This window comes from Macaca nemestrina, chromosome 4 (assembly GCF_043159975.1).
Source record: "Macaca nemestrina isolate mMacNem1 chromosome 4, mMacNem.hap1, whole genome shotgun sequence".
In the NCBI taxonomy this organism is placed as follows: Eukaryota; Metazoa; Chordata; class Mammalia; order Primates; family Cercopithecidae; genus Macaca; species Macaca nemestrina.
This window is the reverse complement of record NC_092128.1, coordinates 7,986,607-8,013,304: the sequence shown is the minus strand read 5'-3', so window position 1 is coordinate 8,013,304 and position 26,698 is coordinate 7,986,607. Positions and strand designations below refer to the sequence as shown.

The following is a 26,698-nucleotide window of genomic DNA, read 5'->3' as shown; positions in this document are numbered from 1 at the left end:
GAGGTGATGCTGGGATGCTCATCTGACTGGACCCTGCCATGGGGTGATGCCAGGGCTTGATCTGATTGCATTCTGGATCTCACCATGCAGTGCCCATCTCTTAATTCAGTCCCTGCTTTGATTTGAGCACTCAGGTTCCGCCCCGGTTGCATGCTCGGCTCATCTGGGCATCCTCAGCTTACGTGTGAAACCTTCCTTCTGGGAGTCCATGCAACTGAAAAACAACTCACAACTTGGGTATATAAAAGGTGAATCAGATTGGTCTGATGCGGTTATACAGTTATTTAATACCTCTTTGTCAGAAGTCAAAATTTCCACAGATTTAGATTAAAGATCTATTGGCTTTTATTGATTCACGAATCAGGATGGCATCTTCTCTAAAAATTTAGAAATGGTACTCCAATGAGCTGGGCAGAGGAGGTGGGTTTTATAGGTAGAAAAGGCCTAAAGAAAGCAGAAACAGGGAACGAAAAGCGGATTGGTCACTGCAAGGTTACAGCAGTCCCCTCTTACCCACACACAGGTGGTATGTCCCAAGACCCACAGTAGATGCCTGAAACCTCGGATAGTACTGCACCCATATATATATATATACACACACACACACTATATATACACACACATATACATATACACACACACAAATATATATATACACACACACACTGCATTTTTCCTATACATGCATACATACCTGCGATAAAGTTTAATTTGTTAGGCACAGTAAGAGATTAACAGCAATAACTGATAATAAAATAGAAGCGTCACTGTTGAGCACAGCCTTGGGAATGGGGCCTTGAAAGCAGGCAGAGCTCCCTAGGTTTTGTAGTCCCTAGTGGCCGTGGACAGCATGGGGGAGGAAATTCCCGGGAAGCAGCCTAATTTCACCCCAGGGAAGCCCCTCGTGGGATTGTGGAGGGCGGGGTGAAAAGCCGCTGGTTTAGGGAGGGGGTCCAGCCTAGGCTGAGGGATGAGATGTGGGTTGGGACGGTCCCGACCCTTCCTCCAGCCTCTTTCAAGGATTTTGGAGAAACAAAGCCAGGATCCATTTCCTCTTGATGGCTGGCAAACTGGGCCCGGGCGGGAGGTCCTGGAAGCCTGAGCCTGGGGCGGCGTCGGACACCAACTCCCAGGTCCTCGCCCCACACGGCCACATCCTCGCCCAGCCCCGCCTCCATTTAGCTCCCCCGTCGCGGCTCCGCCCCGCGGTAACCACGCCCACACGACCGTATCCCCGCCCACGACTGGCTTCGCCTTGGCCCCGCCCACAACCCTCCTTCCAAGAGGCGGCGGCGGCGGCGGCGGCGGCGGCGGCGGCAGCAGCAGCGGTGGCGGGGGCGGGGCTGGCCTCACCCGGAATGAAAACAAACGGCGGCCGCCGGCGCATCCGGGCACTCTGTTGGTCGCAGCGGGCGCGGCGTGGCGCAGGTGAGGACCCGGCGGCCGAGTGTCCTCGACCCCAGTCTCAGCAGCGCTGCTTGGCGCCCCGGTTCCCGGTCCGACTGGGCACCTCTCCTGGCGGGGGTGGAGCGGCCGCGGGGCTGGGGTCAGCGGCCATGCGTGAAGCTGGGCCGGGGCCGGGAGCGGCGGGTCGGGCTTCGGGACGCCCTGGCCCTTCGGGGCCCTTTGGTTTGCGCTGAGTTAGGCACAGGTGTGGGGTATTTAAAAGAAACTGTTGAGTGTACTGATTTGGGGAGAGAAAGGAATAAATATATCTATAAAAAATTAGCCAAATGCTATACTTGAATCGTAACACTTACTCCGAGTATACCATTTGGGATTTATTTGCAATCAAAGCCAGATTTTCTTTGCTATTTAATGACGAGACACTTGATTTTCTCGAACCTTGACGACCTGATTCTGTTACTCTCACCTCCTTCCCTTTTATTTTTAATCAAGAATCTTTCATTTTCCTACATATTTTGGTAAGAAAAAAATGAATGTGTCTTGACTAGATATAGTTGTGCTTCAACTGTATATAATGTATAGTTGAAAAACTGGCTAAAGGTAGCATTGATTGATTCATTACAAAAGTGAAAGTGAAATTTTTAAAGGATCGTTATAACGTTTCACTTTCTGTTTGGAGCAGGGAGTGGTTTTAATGAGTTTCATCTTTTCTTGGTTACAATGTGAAACATTGTATGGCATGCATGAAACTTTTTCAGTTCTCATTTCAGTTAAAATTAAAAGCTGACTTATTAAACTTAAAATATGTCACCACTTACTCTGTTGTCTGTAACTGAAGTTTCCTAAGTTTCAAGATAGTAGTTTAATTTTTTTTTAACATTAAATCCTATTAGGTGTAGACCCTGGACCTGTTGTTTGCTCCCTGGAGTGTCTGACACGCACTAGGTTTGTAATACTCCTTTGTCCTTCTGTCAAGTGGTGGCTTGGATGGCATCTTTTTAAAAATTTTTATTTGTTTATTTTTTTAGTAGAGACGGGGTTTCACCATGTTGAGCAGGCTGGTCTTGAACTCCTGACCTCAGGTGATCCGCTGGCCTCGGCCTCCCAAGTGCTGGGATTACAGGCGTGAGCCACTGCACCCGGCCGTGGATGGCATCTTTGAGTACCGCATCAGCCTTTCAAATTGCTTGGCTCCAGTAACCAACCTGTGAAATTACTGTCCCCCAGTGGGGAAACAGTAGGGTTGCTGTGATATTTTATTCAGAATTTCTGAAGATTCATGAGTAGTATGTAAAGTAGTCTTTTAAGTTATTGGTGTTTGAAAAGCTAACGCTTTAAGTACTAATATGCTTTGCTGTGATAAGCTGTTTGTCAGTGCTTGAAAATGGAGGATTCTCCCATGGGCCACCCAGGTTGCACACATCAACTTCCTTGGCTGTGTTATTCCTTCCTCTCTTTTCTCCTCCCTGTCCTGATTAACATAATTCTTGTCCCCCGCACTGACATCAAATAGATTTGAACTTTCTTTAAACAAATATTTGTTTATGAAATACACAAGCTACCAAACTTGATTTCAAAGTTGCGTGAATTGGGTTTGGGGGGATGTGGAATACTGGCCCTCAATAGAAAAAATAAATTTATCTCAATAATATTAACTCATATTTTTTCCACTCTCTAGAATTGTCTTCATCATTCAGGGACTAATAACATTTTCTTTACTTATTGCTTGTGTGATTTGGTAAACCTTAAAGTGCTGTGCTACACCTGCCAGCTGCCTCACATCTCAGCTGCCTCACATGCATCTTTGAATTGCTGTGCTAGTGTGGGATGAGTAGACAGCTCCATCGTGGCATGTACTTCTCTGGGAGAGAAAAGTTACATACCTGAAACAGGCAAGCAGCAAGGGACTCCACGACAGAAGTTCAGAGTCCAGTATTGTGGGTGGAAGTTACGCTCAATTTGATGCTGCCTAATTTTGTGTCTTTGCCTGAGTCATGGTACAAACTCAGGGCCCTGGTTTTCTCAGCTGTAAAATGATCCAATCAGTGTTAGATTTGAATAGTAGATGTGCTGTTAGGCTGTTAATCAGAAAATATGCAACATTTTTCTAGTATTGTAATCTTTTTAATTTAAAAAATTCTGACATAGAAAATATTTATATATTTATTATTATTTTGAGACGGAGTCTCACTCTGTTGCCCAGGCTGGAGTGCAGTGGTGCCATCTCGGCTCACTACAACCTCTGCCTCCTGGATTCAAGCGATTCTCCTGCCTCAGCCTCCTGAGTAGCTGGGTTTACAGGTGCCTGCCACCACGCCCGGCTAATTGTTCATTTTTTGTTTGTTTGTTTGTTTGTTTGTTTTAGTAGAGATGGGATTTCACCATGTTGGCCAGGCTGATCTCAAGCTCCTGATCTCAACTCCTGAACTCAGCCTCCCAAAGTGCTGGGATTACAGGTCTGAGCTACCACGCCCACCTGAAAATATTTATTATTGATAGTTTACAGTTCAAGCAAGCTTTTCTTTATATTTAACTACCAGGATGATTGGCCTTTTGTTTTATGTGAAACTAGCCAAAGTATGAGAGAATTTACAAGCTCACACCTGTAATCCCAGCATTTTGAGAGACCAAGGTGGTGGATCACTTGAGGTCAGGAATTTGAGACCAGCCTGGCCAACATGGCGAAATCCCATCTCTACTAAAAATATGAAAATTAGCTGGGTGGGCGTGGTAGTGCACACCTGTAATCCCAGTGACTAGGGAGGCTGATGCAGGAGAATGGCTTGAACCCAGGGGACAGAGGTTGCAGTGAGCCGACATCACACCACTGCACTCGAGTCTGGGCAACAGAGCGAGACTCTGTCTCAAAAAAAAAGAAAAAAGTTCACCACTCGAGGGATTTATCTTTCTTGTATTTTCTCTTTTCTCTTAGATAAGAGAATAGCGGATTAAGAAATAGCAAACGTGTAATAATCCTTGCTACATATTGGCGACTTTGAAATACATGTTTTATGTATGTAATATATATAATTGAACATATATTTCCATGTATATTTTTAGAGAAGTCTGGAGCTTGTTTAAACCATAGTAATTTATATTTAATGAGAGAAGAAGGGAGCTTTGCTTACCCAACAAAACACCTTAACATGTAGGTAAGTTATTAACACTTTAAAATGCAGTGTGGAGTTTTATTATTGTATTGTTTTGCTTTCAGGGATGGCACAAAAGAAATACCTTCAAGCAAAATTGACCCAGTTTTTAAGGGAAGACAGGATTCAGCTTTGGAAACCTCCATATACAGATGAAAATAAAAAAGTTGGTTTGGCATTAAAGGTATTTTTCTTTTAAGACATCAATAATTGGCAGCATTATAAATCTCCTTGGTAAATAAGATTCTGAATTATCAGGCATGACCATATAAACTTTTGGCATAACCAAAAGCATTAGTAGTGAGCAGGTACCCACTTTTTACTAGGAATTGACAACCTTATTTTTGTTTACTAATATTTTATTCACATAAGGATGTTATCTAATTTTTCAGGCATATATTTTTACTACCATCACAGAATTACAAAACATTATTATCTGGAACTCATTTTGACCCATTAGTGCAACAGTATTGGTGCCAGTAAGTTATTGCATTGTGTATTCAGAGTGACAGTGTCTTGGCTCATTCTCGGTCCTCCTTGCTATCATCTGCTATAAAACAATTGCTCCTTTCCACCAGTTTTCTTGATGCTCTCACTATCAGTGTTCATTTTTCCAAAATAGGTTTTTTTCTAACAGTTGTATCTCAGTTTTTCATGGCATCATCAGAAATGGTATTGTATGTAAGTGATGTTTCTAGAAACTGAAGTGTGTTTGTTTTTCTAAGCAGATAAACAGTACTCACTTTTGCCAGAAATTATCATATTGGAATTTCCTAGCATGTACTTCTCTGCTATCATTTGGAGTATCCTGAACATGATGTAACATTTATCAGGGACTAGGGATTGTCATCAGGCATTGAATTGCTCTGTGTTGTGACATAATGATGTGCTTGGGAGGTGACAAACTGTATTAGGGTCCTAGTTTTTCTGTTTCTTCTGTTCCAGGCAGGCCTCACTTTTTCTTTGCAACCCACCTTCCGACCTTGCTTCTGAATTTACTTGTTATAGTCTCTTGGTTTAGAAACTAGGTGTGGCATAAAGGAAAGATATTTGTCCCTGGTTCCTGGCAGAGCCAAAACTCTTGGGATTTCCTGAGTGGTAAGCATGATGGGGACAACCTTTGTTCTAATAAGGCTTGGTTTCCCCTAGATAGCTTCAGGATGGGGCTGGTCACCGAAAGTACCCAGCTGTGATTAGACACTTGAAACTTTCCGCCCTCCCCTCCAACCTCTGGGAAGGGAAAAGTGAGCTGATGACTAATACTAATGGTCAGTGATTTAATCAGGCCTGCATAATGAAACTTCCATACAAACCCCTAAATGACAGATTTTGGGCAGCTTCCAAATTGGTGAACACATCCACATGTTGAGATGTACACCCCCAAGTCCATGGGACAGAGGCTTCTATGCTCAGGGCCCTTCCAGATCTTGCTTTAGTACCTCTTCATATGAATAGTCATTTGTGTCCTTTGTAATGAACTATATTTGTAAGTGTACCATTGTCTGGAGTTCTGTGAGTTGTTCTAGCAAATCATGGAATCTGAAGGGGGGTGCTTGTGTGAACCCTCGACTTTGTAGCTAAGGCAGACAAAAGTATGAATAACCTGGGGACCAGATCCTTGGTAACTGGTATCTGAAGTTAGGGCTTTTTTGTAGAGTGAGCCCTTAAACCTGTGGAGTCTAACGCTAACTCTAGGTAGTTAGTGTCAGAATTGAATCATAGGACTTCCAGTTGGTGTCAGAGTTGGCTGGTGACAGGAGGAAGAAAGAAATCCTCACTAGTTAGGTTTTCTAGAAAATTATAGAAAGTTTTTTTTGAAGTACTTATAATATATATTCTAGATTTTAAAAAGTATGTATATAAATACAAAAATATAAAGAATGTATTTCTAAAATACGTCAAATGTCATTAACATAGGTATATTCTTCCTCTTTTCCTACGTAACTGTTAAAAAACAGTATTGCTGGACCCAGTGGCGCATGCCTGTAGTCCCAGCTACTCAGGAGGCTAAGGCAGGAGGATCACTTGAACCCAGGAGTTGGAGACTGTAGTATGCTGTGGTCCCACCTGTGAATAGCCACTGCACTCCAGCATGGGCAACATAGTGAGACCCCGTCTCTAAAAGAAAAAAAAGTATATATAGGTTTATGTTACTTAAAAAAATTTTTTTTTTTTTCTTTTTTCAAGACAAGGTCTTTGTCTGTTGCCCAGGCTGGAGTGCAATGGCATGGGCATAGTTTACTGCAGCCTCCAACTCCTGGGCTCAAGTGATTCTGCTACCCCAGCCTTGGGAGTAGCTGGGACTACAGGTGCATGCCACCACGCCTGGCTAATATATTTTTATTTTTTGTAGAGACGGAGTCTCACTTTGTTGCCCAGGTTGGTCCTGAACTCCTGGGCTTGATAAATCCTCTCGCCTTGCCTTCCAAAGTGCTGGGATGACAGGCATGAGCCACCACACCCAACCTATACTCCTATCTATAAAGTTTTCCAACTTCACATATATAGTGAACATCTCTTCTGCCATAAATTTATGCTTACACCATAATTTTTACATACTGTATGGTATTACATTATGAATTTAATGAAACCTTGATCTTTGGGGTTTTTTGAAGTGTTTACTGTTTTATGAGATGTTTAATGAAACATTGAACCTCAAATGCAAATACCGATTGAGAGGAGTATCCCATATCTGAATTATTTGGGACTGGAAGTGTTTTGGATTTTGGAATGTTTGCTTTATACCTACTAGTCAGGCATCCTAATCTGAAAATTCAAAATTCAAAATACTTCCGCGTGCATTTCCTTTGAGCATCTCCAGATGTTGAATTTTGGCGATTTCAGATTTTTGGATTAGAGATATTCATCTGGATTCTTTTGGGGAGGAACCATAATGACTTTGCTCTCAGTAGTAACTGGTTCTCATCGTTTCCTGAGCCCTTTCAGTCTTCTTTTTTTTCTCAATTCTAAAGCTCTCCGTGACAAGTAATTTTACAACTAGTACCCATGATTCACAGTTTTTCATTAAGAAAATTGTTTAAGTTCAACTTGATTTGTTCTCACAAGTTTGAAAAATTGCAATATTTTCTGGTTTTCTTTTCGTTTTCCCCTCTAGTGGAGTTGAACAGTTCACTATACTTTTTAAATAGATTGCAGTCACATAAGTCATAGCCCACCCTTTTCTTCCCCTTAGAAGATTCTCAATTATTTTTACTTTTTCTGTTGAGCCTTTTTTTTTTTTTTTTTTTTTTTTTTACTATTTGTGGGTAGAAAACATTTATCAAAGAAATTTTTTTTTTTTTTGAGACAGAGTCTTGCTGTGTCGCCCAGGCTGGAGTGCAATGGCGCAGTTTTGGCTCACCGCAGCCTCTGCCTCCTGGGTTCAAGCGATTCTCCTGCCCCAGCCTCCAGAGTAGCTGGGTCTACAGGCACACGCCACCATGCCCAGCTAATTTTTGTATTTTAGTAGTTATGGGGTTTCACCATGTTGGCCAGGCTGGTCCCAAACTCATGACCTCAAGTGATCCACCTGCCTTGGCCTCCCAAAGTGCTGGGATTACAGGCATGAGTCACCACGCCCAGTCTCAAATAAATGTTTTCACTTTTTCCTGGACTCTCTAAACTCCACATCTCTCAAGATGTCAAGCCACAGCGTGGACTGCAGTGTAACGGGGTGACCTCCACTCATCAGAGTTGATGGCCTTAGAGTCTTTCATGCCCTTTTCTGTATTTTGCCTTTTTGTTTTTTAAGTCAGTATTGCATTTTCTGATTTTTCTTGATAGGACCTTGCTAAGAAGTATTCTGACAAACTAGAATGCTGTGAAAATGAAGTAGAAAAGATAATAGAAGAAATACGTTGCAAGGCAATTGAGCGTGGAACAGGAAATGAAAATTATAGAACAACGGGAATTGCTACAATCGAGGTGTTTTTACCACCAAGACTAAAAAAAGTGAGTAATTTCCCTAAATTTGAGTATGCACTAATGTCTGGTTAGTGATGTGATCAAATAAATTGTTGTTTTTTGAGAGGTTACAATCCAAAGTTAGAATTCTTTTAAGTGACTTTACATATTGAATAATTTATCAACTTAAAAGTTAATGTTACAGATTCTTAAACTGGAACATTCCCAAGGTAGGCTTTTAGAGACCCTCTTGGGCCTCTAAAACGCCACAGAGCTGTATGTCACGTTCTGATCCTTTCTAGAGTGCGAATGTTGAGAAGTAATGGGGAATAAAGGACTCCCAAGTTTCCTAGATGCCTGTGCAGGAGGACAAGCACAGAAGGCTTCATCCTTTTCCTGTTCCAGTAGAGGTCAGAGGGCAGTCCGCCGAGTGCTCAAGCAGGGCTGAGGAGATCTGGGTGGGGTCACCTCCTCTCATTGCCATGGCCAGGTAGTTTGCATCTACAAATGTCACTGTGGCAAGGCACCCAGAGTCTCTTGGGACTGATCAGTGCCAGCACTCTCAGAAGAAATAAGAGTATAGGGTCCAGCCCTACTGGGTCTGTGGGTTTTTCTCCTCATGTGTGGAGACAACAGATCGTAGAAATAAAGACACAAGACAAAGAGAGAGAAGAAAAGACAGCTGGGCCTGGGGGACCACTACCACCTAGACGCGGAGACCGATAGTGGCCCCGAATGCCTGGCTGTGCTGTTATTTATTGGATACAAGGCAAAAGGGGCAGGGTAAGCACTGTGGGTCATCTCCAGTGATTGATAAGGTCACGGGAGTCACGTGTCCACTGGACAAGGGGCCTTTCCCTTTTAGGTAGCCGAGGCGGAGAGAGAGAGGACAGCTTACGTCATTATTTCTTCTATGCTTTTCTCAGAAAGATCAAAGATGTTAATACTTTCACTAATTCTGCTATTGCTATCTGAAGGCGGAGCCAGATGTACAGAGCAGAACATGAAAGTGAAACAGGAGTGTGACCACTGAAGCACAGCATCACAGGATGGCTGTGGGCGGGCCTGACTGATGTCAGGCCTTCCACAAGAGGTGGTGGAGCAGAGTCTTCTCTAACTCCTCCAGGGAAAGGCTCCCTTTCCCGATCTGCTAAGTAACGGGTGCCTTCCCAGGCACTGGCGCTACCGCTAGACCAAGGTCTGCTAAGTAACAGGGGCCTTCCCAGGCACTGGCGTTACCGCTCGACCAGGGAGCCCTCTAGTGGCCCTGTCCAGGCATAACAGAGGGCTCACACTCCAGTCTTCTGGTCACTTCTCACTGTGTCCCTTCAGCTCCTATCTCTGTATGGCCTGGTTTTTCCTGGGTTATAATTGTAGAGCAAAGATTATTATAATATTGAAATAAAGAGTAATACTACAAACTAATAATTAATGATATTCATATATAATCATATCTATAATCTATTTCTAGTATAACTATTCTTATTCTATATATTTTCTTTATTATACTGGAACAGCTTGTGCCCTCGGTCTCTTGCCTGGGCACCTGAGTGGCTTGCCGCCCACATATATATTAATATGTAAAATGTCATACATGAATGGTCATAGCAACACTATTCAGTAGCTGAGAGATGGAAATAGTCCAAATGTCCATCAGCAGATGAAGGGATAGATAAATGTGGTCTATTCATACGACAGAAAACTATTCACAATGCAGGGGAATTAAGTGCTGATGCGGCCATAGCGTGGGTGCACCTGAAAACATGATACTTAGGGAAGAAGCCAGACACAAAAGACCACGTACTGCATGATCCCATTTATAGGAAATGTCCAGGTAAATCGGTAGCAGCAGAAAATAGATGAGTGGTTGCTAGGGGCTGGGGGGCAAAGGGGAGTGAATGGGGTACAGGCCAGGTGTTTCTCTGAGGGATGGTGGAAATGTTCTGAAATGTTAAAGACGTCCAGCCTTGTGGGAGAGGCCCCTCTGAGTAGCCCTGCCTGGTGGTGCCACGCTGCCGCCCCCTTGAGGATGTGCAGGTCACAGGGTCAGCCTGTGCTGGGTTATGTTCAGTAGACTTCTAGGCAGGCAGCGTTTTAGTTCTTAACGGTGAGCTAAGTTTATATCCTCTGCCGTCAGCTTTTCTGATTTCACAGGGTAATCTCTCCAAAGTGTGTTAAATTCAAGTACACTTTACTTTATTTGTCTTACTTTTAACAGGATAGGAAAAACTTGTTGGAGACCCGATTGCTCATCACTGGCAGAGAACTGAGGTCCAAGTGAGTATCTGTGCACTCTGTGTCCTAGGTGCTCTGGGCCTTTTTATATTGGCTCATTTGATCCTCTGTGAGCGTCCTCTTAAGATAGGTAGGGCAGGTATTATCCTCATTTTATAGAAGAGGAAATTGAGGCTTTGAGGTTGAAGGACTTATTAGAGCTGATACTGGTAGGTAAGTGGCAAAGTGAGGGCTCAAGACTTGCAAACACTATTTCCTGGTGTAACTTCCGAGCAGGTGGGAACTCCATGCCCATCACATGGTAGGCACTGGGTGTATCTTTGAAGGAGTGAGTGAGTGATATAAACAGGAGACACCTGGTACTCACTAGCTCATCAGTTTTGAATTATTATTTTTTTCCCTAATGCACCAGTAGCTTGCTATGACCTTCAGCATGGTGTTTTATCTGATTTCAGGCTGTTGGCCCATCTGTAAAACACACACACATACACACACACACACTTGTCTGCTACATACTAGTGAAATCCTACCTTTGAGATCTGGTGGGTTATTTCATCTCCTTATATGTTTTAAAATGGTGTTGGGAGCACCTCCAGGGCTAGCTAGCGGGTGTATTTCTTCAGCTGATTTTTCTCATTTCCTTCTTTGGTCTACATCAGGACTGTTAGGGGTGGATTCAGGAAATGACATTCAACATACATGCGTAGAAGATTCTGTGGATCAGCCCCCGTTATGGGTTCCTCCAAGGAGACCACAGAAGGTATAGGGGGTGGATTTTCTCTGGATGTGCAACTAGGGCTTGCTGTTCACATGGATCTACGGCATTGTGGTCTCCACTGCCTGAGGAAACAAGTAGTAAAAGAGAGTTTAAAAAGGACCTTGTCTCCTACAGTTTCAAATAGCCATCTAGTAAGATGGCTTTATTGTGATGTTTGTGAGTCAGCCAGTTGAAATCCTGGGTGTTTCTGATAAAATGTATAAAATAGCTATCATGATTAAAGCCTTCTTTTAAAAAATACTTATTTATTTTTTAGAGATGGGATCTTGCTCTGTCACCCAAGCTGAAGCACAGTGGCATGAATATAGCTCACTGCAACCTCAAACTCGGGTTCAAGCAATCCTCCTACCTAAGCCTCTCAAGCAGCTAGGGCCACAGGCACGGGCTACCAGGCCTGGCTAATTTTAAAAAATTGTTTGTAGAGATAGGATCTCTCTGTTGCCCAAGCTGGTCTTGAATTCCTTCCTGGCCTCAAGCCATCCTCCCACCTTGGCCTCCCAGGGTGTTGGGATTACAGGTGTGAGCCACTGGGCCTGGCTAAAGTCTTTTCAATGGATAATAAATAACAATTTTGTTTTCACTGGTTTTTGTTTTACAGAATAGCTGAAACCTTTGGATTTCAAGAAAATTATATCAAAATTGTCATAAATAAGAAGCAACTACAACTAGGTATGTATGGCACAGTATGCATAAGTTTTCAATGAACCAAATATAGAAATAATGACTTCCCTTTTTTTCTCACTGGCTTTTCAAAAATTTGTAGCTTTATTCCAATTATAATCCAAAACTGATTTAGAAGTTTACTAAAATAAAAATGTAAAGCAGAAAATAGCTTTTCCAAGAAATATTTATTGTCTGCTCTATGATAGTGGGAAGAAAGACACTCATTACAGCTTAGATAAAATGTTATAGAATGGAACATGAGGTGTGCTGAGTGTAAGATGCCAGTTCCAGCAAATTCTTCTTGAGCGAGAAGAGCGAAGGCTCTGTGAAGACAGTGGGGAGACCGTGGTGGCATGCATTCCAGACGGAAAGCCTTGTGTCAGAGCACTATGGTGTGAATTTGAGGAACTGAGGAAGGTCCAGCGTGGCTGTGTGTGGAGAGTGAGGGGAGGGGAGTGCTTTTTAAGGATGGAGGGGCAGGCAGAGGCCACACTGAATACCCAGGAGACATTTGGCATTGTCTGGAGACATTTTTGGTGGTTATAACTTGGTGACGGGGGAGGTTGTGCTGCTGTCATTTAGTGGGTGGAGGCTAGGGATGCTGCTGAACGTGCAATGCCCAGAACAGGCCCCACAACACAGACTTGCCCAGCCCAACATGTCAGTAGCACAGCTACTGGGAAACGAGAAACTAGATGACCTTACTCAGTGTTAGTACATTTCTCCTAAGAGAAATGGAAAGACATCGCCGGGCGCGGTGGCTCAAGCCTGTAATCCCAGCACTTTGGGAGGCCGAGACGGGCGGATCACAAGGTCAGGAGATCGAGACCATCCTGGCTAACATGGTGAAACCCCGTCTCTACTAAAAAATACAAAAAAAAAAAAAAACTAGCCGGGCGAGGTGGCGGGCGCCTGTAGTCCCGGCTACTCGGGAGGCTGAGGCAGGAGAATGGCGGGAACCCGGGAGGCGGAGCTTGCAGTGAGCTGAGATCTGGCCACAGCACTCCAGCCTGGGTGACAGAGCGAGACTCCGTCTCAAAAAAAAAAAAAAAAAAAAGAGAAATGGAAAGACATCTGTGCTGCGGAGTGATACACAATTCTGTGTGTGTTTTAGAAAGGTCATGTAGTAGAGGAATGTATTTGAAGGTGGCATGAGTTGACTTGAGACCAGTTAGCTATTGCAGCAATCCATACAACCTGTAGCCCATAGGTTTTCAGTGCGTTCCTGTGGCCTCGAGAATGAAGTTCACATTTCTTAGCTTGATCTAAGCCAGCCCTTCACAGCTTACCCAGCCTTCCTTTCCAGCGTCCTCTCTAGCAATTTCCCATTGTCTATTTTAGATGTCATGGATACCTTTTCACTGTTGCCTCATCCCTCTGTTAATTCTGTTTGTGGCATCCTTCATTGGACAGAAATCCTTGATTTTGGTGTCATCAAACCCATTGCCTATGGTTTGTGTTTTGCTGAAGTCCTTTCCCTAACCCCAGGGCCACAAGGAGAGTCTACATTTTCTTGAATATTAGCTTAATCTAGAAGAGGTCCTCAGTCTGTCCAGAGTCCCCCTTTCTATATAAAGTCTCAGGGTTCCTTTATTTTTCTTCCTACATAATTCATTAAAATAGTCTGTCTTTTCCCCAGTGATTGGTGGTGACCCTTTTTGGGGGGCCCTGTTTCTATACTTTCTGTTCTTCCTAGTCACCTGTGGTTTTTTTTTTTTATTACTGTGGCTTTGTTGTAGTCTTAAAATCTGGTGACCTCCCCCAACCCTTGCCTTTTTTCCTTTTTTTTTTTTTTTTAATCAAGATGGCTTAACCACTGATGGACCTTTATTTTATATATTAATGTTAGAAAGGTTGTCATATTTCTCAAAAGACAATCCAGCTACAGTTTTCCAGAAATGTGTTTACATTTGTGTTTTTAGTTCACAATATTATTTTGTTATTTTAAAATCTGTTTGCATCTATGTTTACCCTTTTTTATTTTGTTTATTTGCATCTTTGACATAATTTTTGTTAGATTTGTGTATTTGGCTAATTTATTCATGGAGCCAACTTTTGATTTTGTTACTGTTTTCTTTCATTCTGTTTCATTGATTTCTGCCCTTTATTTCCAATTTATGTATGAGGAAACTGAGTCCTAGAAGACAGGTAGTTTATTCAGGGCCACAGAGTTAAAACGGTAGATGGAGCCCATGGTCTTTGCTTTTATTTATTTATTTAGAGATAGGGTCTCTATATGTCACCCAGGCTGGAGTGTGGTGGTGCGATTGCAGCTCACTGCAGCCTCCGCCTCCCAGGTGCAAGCAATCCTCCCACCTCAGCTTCCCACTGAGTAGCTAGGACCACAGGTGCGCACCACCATGCCAGGCTAATGTTTTATTTTCTGTGGAGACGGGGTCCACGTGTTGCCCAGGCTGGTCTTGAACTCCTGGGCTCAAGGGATCCACCTGCCTCAGCCTGCCAAAGTACTGAGGTTACAGGTGTGAACCGCCATGACCTGCTGGTCTTTGCTTTTAACCATGACAGCAGGCTGCAGTACAGCTTCCTGTTTGTAGCTGTGAATTGGCTTTGTTATTTTTCCAACTAGAAGGTAGTGTTATACTTTCTCATTTTCCGTTGATATTGTCTAGCACAGTGTTCTCCCTGTAGTAGATTATCAAATATTTGTTGCTTTGATCTGGTCTTAGGCTGAGAATAAAGAAGATTAGAAATGATGAATTTAGTTGATTCTATTGTTGCTAGCTGATTTTAACCACTGCTTAACAGTGACATACTTACAAGCAAAGGTAGGCATATTTTTACCAATTATGTGGTGTGACGGTATGCAGGATTAAGAATTCCATTTTGCAGGAGCGAGGGCTGATGTCTGTAACCCAGCACTTTGTGAGGCTGAGGTGGGAGGATCGCTTGAGCCCAGGAGTCCAAGACAAGCCTGGGCAACATAGTGAGACCTCATCACTGCGAAAAATACAAAAATTAGCTGGATGTGGCTGGGAGCAGTGGCTCATGCCTATAATCCCAGCACTTTGGGAGACCAAGGCGGGCGGATCACAAGGTCAGGAGATCGAGACCATGGTGAAACCCCGTCTCTACTAAAAATACAAAAAATTAGCCGGGCATGGGGGCGGGCACCTGTAATTCCAGCTACTCAGGAGGCTGAGGCAGGAGAATGGCGTGAACCCGGGAGGTGGAGCTTGCAGTGAGCCGAGATCGCGCCACTGCACTCCAGCCTGGGGGACAGAGCGAGACTCAGTCTCAAAAAAAAAAAAAAAGAAAAAATTAGCTGGATGTGGTGGCATGGGCCTGTAGTCCCAGCTCCTCGGGAGGCTGAGGTGGGAGACTTGCTTGAGCCCAGGAGATGAAGGCTGCGGGGAGCCATGATCGTGTCACTGCACTCCAGCCTGGGTGACAGAGTGAGACCTTGTCTCAAAAATAAAAACAATTCCATTTAACATAGAAAATGGACTGTTACCTGGTGAGCTTAATGGCTTTTTAAAGTAATAGGCGATTCTGATTTTTATAGGGAAAACCCTTGAAGAACAAGGTGTGGCTCACAATGTGAAAGCGATGGTGCTTGAACTAAAACAGTCTGAAGAGGATGTGAGGAAAAACTTCCAGTTAGAGGAAGAGGAACAAAACGAGGCTGAACTCAAAGAAAAACAAATTCAGAGGACCAAGAGAGGACTAGAAATACTGGCACAGAGAGGTACCCAGAGCTCTGGGCTTGTCACCCACTCAGACGCTTAGGGGCAGCACTGAATCACACACATGGGGGATCACGGCTCTCCCTGAGTTTCACCTCAACAGTCTGACATTTTTAAGGTTGTTATCCTCACAGCTGTTTAACATTGAGTTAATGGAGGTCCTTTTGGTTTTGTTACAGCAGCTGAGACGGTGGTGGATCCAGAAATGACACCGTACTTAGACATAGCTAACCAGACAGGCAGATCAATCAGAATTCCCGCATCAGAAAGAAAAGTAAGTACTCTGAGAATGTGTGACCCGTCCTTAGATTTGTTGTCAGGACAGGGGTGGTTTTTTAGTTACTTCATGTTGGAAGTGTTGTAAAGGGTTGGAAACAGTGCTCCATCTCCAGCCTTGTAAACAGCAATGTCACCACGTGGTGAGCACTGGCATCCAGTGGGCCTCACCCTGTGCTTTTCAGTGCATTAGTACAAAATGTCATACCTCACCATCCTGGAGCAGTGACTGTCAACATACCTGAGGACACGACCCACTGCCTTCAGTGCACACGGCCTCCTGTGGCAGTACTTTTTGTTTAGTTTATTTTACTAGAGGACCATGTCCCCTAAGGGATGGATCAGAATAGGGGCAAGGAAACTGTGGTTTGGGAAAAGTCCACAGGTGATTCTGACATCTCTCCCCTGTTTCCTCATACCCTTTCCCTGTTCTATAATTTGGAATAGGTAAGCAGGGGTTTAATCTTAAACATATCTGTGGGGTTTTCGTTTACTTTATTTGGTTTTTGAAAAGTAATATGCTTTTAATATAATTTGTTTTATTATATTTTAAAGTGATGTTTTTTAAATTCATATTTTTTCCTAGGCCCTTATGTTAGCTATGGGATATCATGAGAAGGGCAGAGCTTTCCTGAAAAGAAAAGAATATGGAATAGCCTTGCCATGTCTGTTGGACGCTGACAAATATTTCTGGTAGGCGCTTTTGTACTTGGTGAATACCAGCTTTAAGGAAGATGGCCCAGACTATACAGAGCACCCTGCCATGCCCTTGAGACTGCAGACTTTCATCTACGACAGTGGTTAATGTAAAAGGGTAGTTATGGTGTAGACCGGTGAATTTCTTCTTCCCTTTGTATTTCTAATTGACCTTTCCTCCCTGTAAAGAAAAGAATTTTCAAGCAGGTAGGATATCCTCTCTTCTTTTGTACATGTGCTGTGTTGCTAGTTGGAACTTTCCATTATAAAGTTTCCGGTCAGCTTGTCACCTAATGGTTTTGGGGTAGTATTGATGATTATTCCTCAAATCCATTGTTTAAGAGCTGTATGATGGTGATATTATTCCTTCTGCACTTACTATTATTTTTTTTGAGATAGAGTCTCACTCTGTCACCCAGGCTGGAGTGCAGTGGCACCATCTCAGCTCACTGCAACCTCCATCTCCTGGGCTGGAGTGATCCTCCCACCTCAGCCTCCCAAGTAGCTGGGATCACAGGTGCACATCACCATGCCCAGATAATTTTTTTGTATTTGTTGTAGAGATGAGGTTTCACTATGTTGCCCAGGTTAGTCTCAAACTCCTGGGCTCAAGTGATCCACCCACCACAGCCTCTCAAAGTGCTGGTATTACAGGTGTGAGCCACTGTGTCTGCCTTTTTTTATTATTATTATAGAGATGGGGTCTCCCTGTGTTGCTCAGGCTGGTCTTGGACTCCTGGACTCATGTGATCCTCCCGCCTTGGTCTCCCAAAGTGCTGGGATTACAGGTGTGAGCCACTGCACCTGGCCTCCCTTCTGCATTTATTGTTGGAATTCTGAAAAAATTTTTTTTTGCTCATCAGTTATTTTATATGTGGAGGTACAATTTGTATAGGAAAGATAGAATAAAATACTTTGTTCCTTTCTTCTTATTTTCTTGTTTTCAAAATAAATGAGTTCCTTCACTATCACCCTCCAAAGGTGACCAAAGAGGTTTCTTTTTCTTTTCATTTTCTTAAGTGTCATTATTAACTCATGGATTTAAAACATTTGATATGTTTCAAACTTCAGTGCTTAAATTGGTCATCGCTGGCTGGCAGGCAGCCCCTGTGGTTTTTTGACTCAACCCTGTTAGTCTTTGCAGTCTCTGATTTCTGGAATCCAAAGATACTCCAGGCTCATCTTGGGCATTTAATGTCCCAGACCAGGAATCAGCAATTTCCCAAGGAGTCCTGGTTCCTCTTCATGGGGAATGGTACTAAGAGACTGTGATGCAGACATATTCAACATTTCAAAAGTAGACTTGATTTTTTGAAAATGGTCAAAAGTTAACAAATTTAGTGTTAACTTCTTTTCTGTTTTGGTGCATTCCCAAGATAATACTGTATACTCCCAGAAGATGAATGCAAATATTTATAGTTTTCCATTGGTCAGTGCCTTTGGGTTCTAAGTGAACAAGTCCCAACTTTAACGTACACAAAGAAGGGATTGGGAGGAGAGGGGCCGGGCTGGGAATAGTGAGAATGAGGGCTGGTGGGTGCCTCTGCGGTCTCTGCCTGTTTCTGAAAGGATGTTAGTTTCATTCTCTTCTGCAAACAGTGCAGAGTAAACAGGCTGTAAATTAGGTCCTAAACATTTAAGTAAAATTTTCATTCCCTTCCATAGTTGTTTCTCAGTTTTTATTATGGAAAATTTCAAATAGACATAAAAATAAAAATTAATATAATGAGCTTCCATATACACTCATAATCGAGCTTCAGCAGTTGTAAAGACATGGTTGATCTTCATACATCTGTGTGAGCCTCTCTCAATCTTTTTACCCTGGACAAATCCTTGAAATAATTTTTAGGTCTCAGGGAACCACTGAATAAAAATTTTGCGACATCTTCAGTTCGTGGTACATTAACATGTTCGGTAAGTAGTAGATATAATAATGAAATAATAATTGTCAATGTCTTTCTAAGTAGAGAAAGTTACTTGTTTTCTGGGCATCTGTTTATCCTGGCCAACTCGTTAGCATATTTTGTGTGTGTGTGATTTCTCCCTTTTCATAAAGGAAATCAGCAGTAATGCAAGCCAAATAGAATGCAGATGGAGGAAACTTCAGTTTTTCCACTTCCTTTTCCATTTGATTTTTTCCCCCTAACTTCTCCAAGTAAGCTAGAAGTTCTGTCACAACTTCCTACCGTATGTCTTGGAGTATGGTTTGTAGTATGACCAATAATAGTTTCTTTCCCCAAATAGTATGAAACAGTGACTTCCTGGCAGTGCAGAATGGTGACCCTGGGGTGGGGAAGCATGAGGGGAGCTCAGTGCCTGGAGAAGTTTCAGGCTATGGGGCAGGGAGGGCGGCAAACCCAGGCAGAGTCTTGTGCTCCCTGGAGTTAAGGAGATGGAGCTGGACGTGCAGGAGGCCAAGGAGGTGAGAGGAGCGAGCTGCCGGAGAGAGGGTGTCAGCTTCAGAGGAGCCTTTGAGTCTTCTGCTGAGCGATGATCAGCACATGTGTGTGAGGAAACCACCCAGGGCTGGGCAAGGTACCACATGAAAGAAGCAGGGAATAATCCCCAGAGTTCCTAGAAGGCCAGGAATAGTTCATATTCCCACCAGCCAGAGTGGAGAATTTGGTAGTCACAGGGCGTCAAATGGAATCTTCAGAAGGGTGTTGCCTCAGTACTAGGCCATAATTTGGTCCCACTTAACAAAGCTTAAAAGCTAGTTCTGAACAGTACCCTTAACTTACCGTTTTGAAGTAAGTGCATCCCTAACAAACCGCAATAATTTAGCAACTCAAAAATATCAAGCATCCACTGAAAAATTAGTAGGCATGCAAAGAAACAAGCAAATGCAAGCTATAACAAGCAGAAAAATCAGTCAGTAGCAGCAGATCCAGAAGTGACCCAGAAGACAGAATTAGTAGACAAGGACATGAAAACAGTGACTGTAATCCATATGCTCAAGAAGGCAGAGGAACAATTGAACATGTCAGATAAAGACATGGGAGACGTTCAGAAGACCCAAACCAGAATGTAAGAGATGAAAAGTACAACACATAAGATGAAAAGTACATTAGGTGGGATGAACTGCAAAATAGCCACTATGGAAGAGAAGATTAGTAAATGTTAAGTAAGGCAATAGAAACTATCTGAGAAAACAGAAAAGACTGAAAAAAAGAAAAAATGAACAGAGCATCTGCAAGCTGTGGAACAATTTCAGGCAGCCTAAAATGCATGTAATTGGAGTCCCCGGAAAGGGAGGCATGTGCGACAGAAAAAATACTTGAAGAAAAAAATGGCCATAATTTTTCCCAGTTTGATGAAAACTATAAACCCCCAGATGCAATGACTTTAATGAACCCCAAGTACAAGAAATATCAGGAAAAAAACTATACTATAGCACACTATAATCCAATTCCTTAAAACCAGTAATAAAATTGAAAATGACTTTTTAGCCAACCTTTCTTGAAAAAAGGTAAGTTTGGCTTGCCTTTTTTTTTTTTTTTTTTTTTTTTTTCCCAGACGGAGTCTCACTCTGTCACTCAGGCTGGAGTGCAGTGGCACAATCTTGGCTTACTGCAAACTCTGCCCAGTGCAACCTCTGCCTCCTGGTTCAAGCGATTCTCCTGCCTCAGCCTCTCAAATAGCTGGGATTATAGGCGCCCACCACCACTGCCGGCTAATTTTTGTATTTTTAGTAGAGACGGGGTTTCACTATGTTGGCCAGGCTGGTCTTGAACTTCTGACGTCAGGTGATCCACCCGCCTTGGCCTCCCAAAGTGTTGGGATTACAGGTGTGAGCCACTGCGCCCGGCCAGGCTTACCTTTCTTGAAATTAGTATCTTTCTTTCTTTAACATAAAAGTTTAGGCTGGGCGCGGTGACTCACGCCTGTAATCCCAGCATTTTGGGAGGCCGAGGCGGGCAGATCACAATGTCAGGAGATCAGACCCTTTCGGCTAACACAGTGAAACCCCGACTCTACTAAAAATACAAAAAATTAGCCGGGCGTGAAGGCGGGCGCGTGTAGTCCCAGCTACACGGGAGGCTGAGGAAGGAGAATGGCGTGAACCCGGAAGGCGGAGCTTGCAGTGAGCCGAGATTGCGCCACTGCCTGGGCGACAGAGCAAGACTCTGTCTCAAAAAAAAAAAAAAAAAATTAAACTGTAAGATGAACATAATAAATTTCTGTTAAATAACTGACTTAAGCTCAAATGGGATTTAATTTTTGTTGTTGTTTTTGAGACAGAGTCTTCCACTGTTGCCCAGGCTGGAGTGCAATGGCGCGATCTCGGCTCACTGCAACCTCCGCCTCTTGGGTTCAAGCATTTCTCCCACCTCAGCCTCCCGAGTAGCTGGGATTACAGGTGTCCGCCATCATGCCCAGCTAATTTTTGTAGAGATGGGGTTTCACCATGTTGGCCAGGCTGGTCTTGAATTCCTGACCTCAGGTGATCCGCCCGCCTCGGCCTCCTAAAGTGCTGGGATTACAGGCATGAGCCACTGTGCCTGGCCAGGATTTTATTTTTTGAAAGCTAGGCTCAGTAGATTTTATTTAAATAAATGTATGTTTATTTTAATATTGTCAGCATGAAAATGTATCAACAGTGCTGAATATTAATGCTACTAAAATTATAAACCAAAGTAGTGTTAATAAAAGTATACTCTAAATGAAATTTTTTATTTTTATAGTTTTTTTTTTTTAGAGACAGTCTCTATGTTGCTCAGGCTGGTCTCAAATTCCTGGGTTCAAGTGATTTTTCTACCTCGGCCTCCCAAAGTGCTGGGATTACAGGTGTGAGCCACCATGCCCGGCCTTCTAAATTCCATTTATACCAGGCTTTAAGAAACCACTTTTCCCCAAGCAAATGATCAGGCTTAAATATAGTTTTATATATAATAATGTGTTGATTTCTCAAAACTGAAAGGATGACAGGTAGCCCTCTGAGACCTCTGCTTTGGTTTTGTGTGTTTGTTCATTTTGTTGGTTTTTTTCTCTCTTTTTTTTTTTTTTTTTTTTTTGGCTGCACAAAAAAATACTCGATCCTGGGTCCAACTTGAGATAAGTGCATATTGATTTTATTTTTAACTGACATGAGGCCATTTCTGTCCACGCTCCTGATGCTTAGTAAAACATGAATGAGCCTGTTAAAGCAACATGCAGGAGATGGAGAAGTTCGGCCACATGCCCATTGCTTTCCTGTGAGTGGCAGGAGAGTCTTCTGTCACAGGAACCAGAACGTGTCCAGAGCCAGGAAATCTCACCGTGCCTGTGAGATCAGACCACAATCCACCAAGTGCTGCTTTTTCTCTCAAAGTCAAGTTCTCAGGCTGAGCAGTAAATTTGGAGACAGTACCCCTCACCCAGCTCCACATCTGTGTGTCTGCGTGCACATGTGTGTGTAAAATATGGTGTATATGTTCTCAAACACTCACGAAATTCGAAATGTTGAGAGAGATGAAAATAAGTGTAAAAATACTGCCGTGATACATTTTTCTTGCCGCACCCCCAACTGGACTGTTTACACGGGCCCTCTTTAGGAGACTACTGTTTTAAAGGGCAAATGACAAAATAAAAGTCCTTTTGGGTTTTTTTTTTTTTTTATTCCACGCATATTTTGATAGGCAGGACAGGAAGCTTGAGGCCATGTGGATTTCGTAGTTTTATACAAGAGCAGTCTTATTTTTAGTAGAACACCAATGAACACAAAGATATAAAACCTTGTTCATGTACAATGTGTGGTTCCAAATGTTCTTATTGAAGACTTGAGACCTAGATTGGCATTAGGAATTTTTAACGTAATCATAACTTAAAATCAGTCACTCTGATGGCTGCCTTTGCCAGCACTTCTCCTGGAGCCCGCTGACTTCTGTTGCTGTCTTTCTTCCCTTCTCTGTGCCTGGGTTCAGCCTGCTGCCATGATACAGAGTCTCGTTTTGCCTGCACACAGGCCCTCAGAAATCAGCCGGGCCGTTAGAGCCTGGCGCTTTCTGGATTGATTTTCCCCCAGCTTGAATGTGGTTGAACGTGAATGTCTTGTCCGAGCCTTCGTCAGCCGAGGCATTCATAATACGTAGGGATTTTTTTGGCGTCTTTAAAGAAGCGGTGTTCAGCCCTGGCTGTACGTTAGACTCACCTGGGGAGACTCGGGCAATATAACGACCAGGCCCAACCCCCAGAGATTTCTATTACGTTTGGTCTAGGTGGGATCAATGATTCTTAAAGAAAGAAAGAACGAACGAACGAATGTTGCTCTGGTCCAGGTGATGCTAATTTGCAGTCAGGATTGGAAGTCACAGTTTTAAAGCATGGTCTTCCCAGTATTTGCTAAGGGCCTCTGAAACAGTGGCCCTGGGGTCTCCTTCCTGTCAAGGGACTGCATGTGTGTCCTGGGGCAAGTGGTGGTAAGCTTTGATTCCTAAGCCCTGATTTCTCCTTTTTTCCCCCATTAGAAGGATGAGGTTATAAATACAGCTCCCTTCCTAAACATTAGGATCTCTCTTTTAGAGCAGTCAGCCTTTGAACATATACCAAGAACTGGGAAAGAATTCCAGTAATTCACAAAAAGGTTTCAAATGCTAAAAATGTTTCAAATGCTGCTTGGCAGTGATGTCATTTTCCTTCTCTTTCCAGTGAGTGTTGCAGAGAGCTGCTGGACACAGTGGATAACTATGCCGTCCTCCAGCTGGATATAGTGTGGTGTTACTTCCGCCTGGAACAACTGGAATGCCTTGATGATGCAGAAAAAAAATTAAACTTGGCCCAGAAATGCTTTAAAAATTGTTATGGAGAAAATCATCAGAGACTGGTCCACATAAAAGTATGTTCCTGGAATTCATTTTATGTCTGTTGAGTCCATTTCTAGCATTTGTGTTTATTCCTGTTAAAGTATTTGAACTACTGCCAGAAGGTGATTTCATTTTGATAGTAGTATATGCAGTATCCTCTTGTTAACCTATATATTTATAAAGTGTTCCATGCTTTACAAATCTGGCTGTCTCTTTTAGTGTGTGAGCATTTAGCCCAAAGGAACACAGTTTGCTAGTCATAGAACCCCACCAGTGATCACCCTGACCAGGAGAGAGCTGCTGACTTCTTTATATGGGTAGAGTCTAATTTGCAAGATGTAAATGCAGAAAATAGACATTCAGCAGTAACAGTTAGAGGGAATGAGTCCCAGCTCAAGAGCTCTGGCTCGAGTAAGGATTGTTCTGATTTCCGCAAGTCATCACAATCCTGCTGATGTAGATTCTCTTATACCTGGTTTGGATTTCTGCATACTTCTCTGCTGACCAGGAGGGCCACTGTGCTGCATGTCTGGAGTGCTGCATGTCTGGAGTGCTGCATGTCTGGAGCGCTGCATGTCTGGAGCGCTGCATGTCTGGAGCGCTGCGTGTCTGGAGCGCTGCGTGTCTGGAGCGCTGCGTGTCTGGAGCGCTGCGTGTCTGGAGCGCTGCGTGTCTGGAGCGCTGCGTGTCTGGAGTGCTGCATGTCTGGAGGAATGTTGTGGTACCACAGGGGATGGGGAAGAAGGGGCTTCACTTTTGCCATCAGTCACAGTGAAGCCATGGACGTTTTAATACTACCATGTTGCCCCTCTGGAGACCAAGGGAATTACAGATGTGAGTATTGTACACCTGTAATTAGAAATAAGGCAACTTTGTCCTTTTTTTCTTCAATAATTTTAGGGAAATTGTGGGAAAGAGAAAGTACTGTTTCTAAGACTCTACTTACTTCAAGGTATCCGAAACTATCACAGTGGAAATGATGTAGAGGCTTGTGAGTATCTTAACAAGGTAAGAAAAGTAAAGTTGTAACCGTTTTCACCTCCTTTTAAAAAACACTCGCGGAAGTTAAGGATTTTAACTTAGTAGTTTGTGACTTGTGAGAAACATGCCTGCGCTTTCTCCATGCACAGGAGATGTTGAACCAGAAACATATTTGTATTTGTTAGAGTACAGCCAGATGCTGTAATAAGGAGACTTCAAAAAGACAGTGACTTTAATTGGATAGAAGTTTATGGCTCACTCATCTTGCAGTCTGGAGGTGAGCGGGGCCAAAGCAGTGAGCAGCCCGCCAGCCTCCGCGAGGCGTCCCAGGTTGCTCCTGTCAGTGCCTCTTTCAGCCAGCAGAGGGGGCAAGAGAGCGTCCAGAGCAGGCCACTTGAGCGATGGCCCAGCAGCTGCACCCAGCGCGGTGGCTGCATGCCATTGACCTCGACTTCACCACCTGGCTACACCCAGCTGCACGGGAGGGTGAGAAATGCCACGTGTACAGCTCAAATTCAGGGGCATTTGTTGCCAAAAAAAAAGTGGATACCAGTCACTTCCACAACAGCCAGCCTCTTTCCTGGTGTGCTGAGGCTGTGTAATGTGAGTAGAGATGGTGTTGGTCTCTTTCCATTTGTACTTGTTAATAACAGGCCTAGTTTAGAGATTTTATCCAAAATCTGATGCCCTTTAATTCACATTGGGCACAATCTAATTTCTTTTAGGCTTTAACTTTGTATTAAGCTTTAAGTATTGCCATGGTTACATGATTCTGACATTTCTCCCTGTCTCTAGGCACGTCAGCTCTTGAAAGAGCTATATATCGATCCATCAAAAGTGGACAATTTGTTGCAGTTGGGATTTACTGCCCAGGAAGCCCGGCTTGGCCTGAGGGCGTGTGATGGGAACGTGGATCATGCGGCCACTCATATTACCAACCGCAGAGAGGTACCCACTTTCACAATGCCCTAGCTCTCTTGGGTATGAAAGAACAAAAAAAGATAGTCTCACAGGAGGTGTTAATAACAAGGAACTCTTCATTACTCCAGATTGGGAAGGAAGGAGAAACTTTTTTTTTTTTGAGATAGAGTCTCACTTTGTTGTCCAGGCTGGAGTGCAGTGGCGCGATCTTGGCTCACTGCAATCTCCCCCTCCCGGGTTCAAGCAATTCTCGTGCCTCAGCCTCCTGAGTAGCTGGGATTACAGGTGCCCGCCACCACACCCAGCTAATTTTTGTATTTTTAGTAGAGACGGGTTTCACCATGTTGGCCAGGCTGGTCTCAAACTCCTGACCTCAAGTGATGAGCTCACCTCAGTTTCCCAAAGTCCTGGGATTATAGGCGTCAGCCACTGTGCCTGGCTGAAACTTGTCTTTTTCAATTGGATCATTTTTCACATGCTGCAGTTTCCTTAGTTTTGTTTCCTGCTGTGGTGGCAAACAGTCCCCTTTCTCTCTTTAACTCTCTTTCTGGAAGTCATTTTAAAAACAGAAAATTGTTTTTTCATGAGGTCTTTATTAAAGTTGGGGATTGCATCCTTGCCTAGAAACATAAGTCAAATTATAGAAACAAATTGTATTATATTATGAAAGCACAGGTTAAAAAACTATAATCATTTGAAACAATTAAGTACATTAAAGAAAACCTTAGGATTTTGGAGTTGGAGGGATCCTTATTCTATCCAGTATGTCCTGCAGTAAAATAACTGAGGCCTAGAGGGAGATCATGGTGGAATATTAGCAGGAGAACCATTTTTCTTCTTTTGCCAAAACAAGAAGTTGGTACTAGATTATCTCACAGGCCCTTTCTAGCTGTAAACTCCAGCCACAGAAGTCTCTAGAATCCTCAAATGTATGTTACCTCGTTTCCCTTTTTGCTAAACACTAGGATAATCCCGAAGGATAAAAGCAGCCTCGGGGTATTAGGATGGGAGCAGGAAAGCCCCGTGGTTGTTTGCCCACATGATGCCAGAGAGGGAGTGGATTCGTGGGTTGATGCCATAGTGAGCAGTCCCAGGGCTGCTTGGGTTTCTCCTTTTACAACACCAACTGTGGTCGTTACCTCTCTCTCGCCTAGTCCAATCGTGGTCCTTTGGGTCTTGCTATAGAAGTCAATGAGTAGGTAA

General features: G+C 43.4%; 1 protein-coding gene across 4 annotated transcripts in view; it reads left to right on the top strand.

Moving 5' to 3' along the window:
• Positions 1 to 1,291: 1,291 nt before the first annotated feature.
• LOC105474919 (negative regulator of ubiquitin like proteins 1) overlaps positions 1,292 to 26,698 on the top strand; it is a 33,701-nt gene continuing 8,294 nt past the window's right edge. Inside the window, exons 1-12 of one of the 4 annotated variants that reach the window (XM_011729836.2) lie at positions 1,292 to 1,428; positions 2,301 to 2,352; positions 4,622 to 4,740; positions 8,340 to 8,507; positions 10,678 to 10,736; positions 12,071 to 12,141; positions 15,659 to 15,841; positions 16,019 to 16,113; positions 16,702 to 16,808; positions 23,439 to 23,625; positions 24,494 to 24,601; positions 25,370 to 25,522. In XM_011729836.2, coding sequence (XP_011728138.1) covers positions 4,624 to 4,740; positions 8,340 to 8,507; positions 10,678 to 10,736; positions 12,071 to 12,141; positions 15,659 to 15,841; positions 16,019 to 16,113; positions 16,702 to 16,808; positions 23,439 to 23,625; positions 24,494 to 24,601; positions 25,370 to 25,522 — 1,248 coding nt within the window. In that variant the 5' untranslated portion in view covers positions 1,292 to 1,428; positions 2,301 to 2,352; positions 4,622 to 4,623. Of the gene's footprint in view, positions 1,429 to 1,477; positions 1,497 to 1,633; positions 1,654 to 2,300; positions 2,353 to 4,621; positions 4,741 to 8,339; positions 8,508 to 10,677; positions 10,737 to 12,070; positions 12,142 to 15,658; positions 15,842 to 16,018; positions 16,114 to 16,701; positions 16,809 to 23,438; positions 23,626 to 24,493; positions 24,602 to 25,369; positions 25,523 to 26,698 lie in introns of those variants that run through there. The other 3 variants (XM_011729839.2, XM_011729838.2, XM_011729835.3) reach the window with 3 other exon arrangements.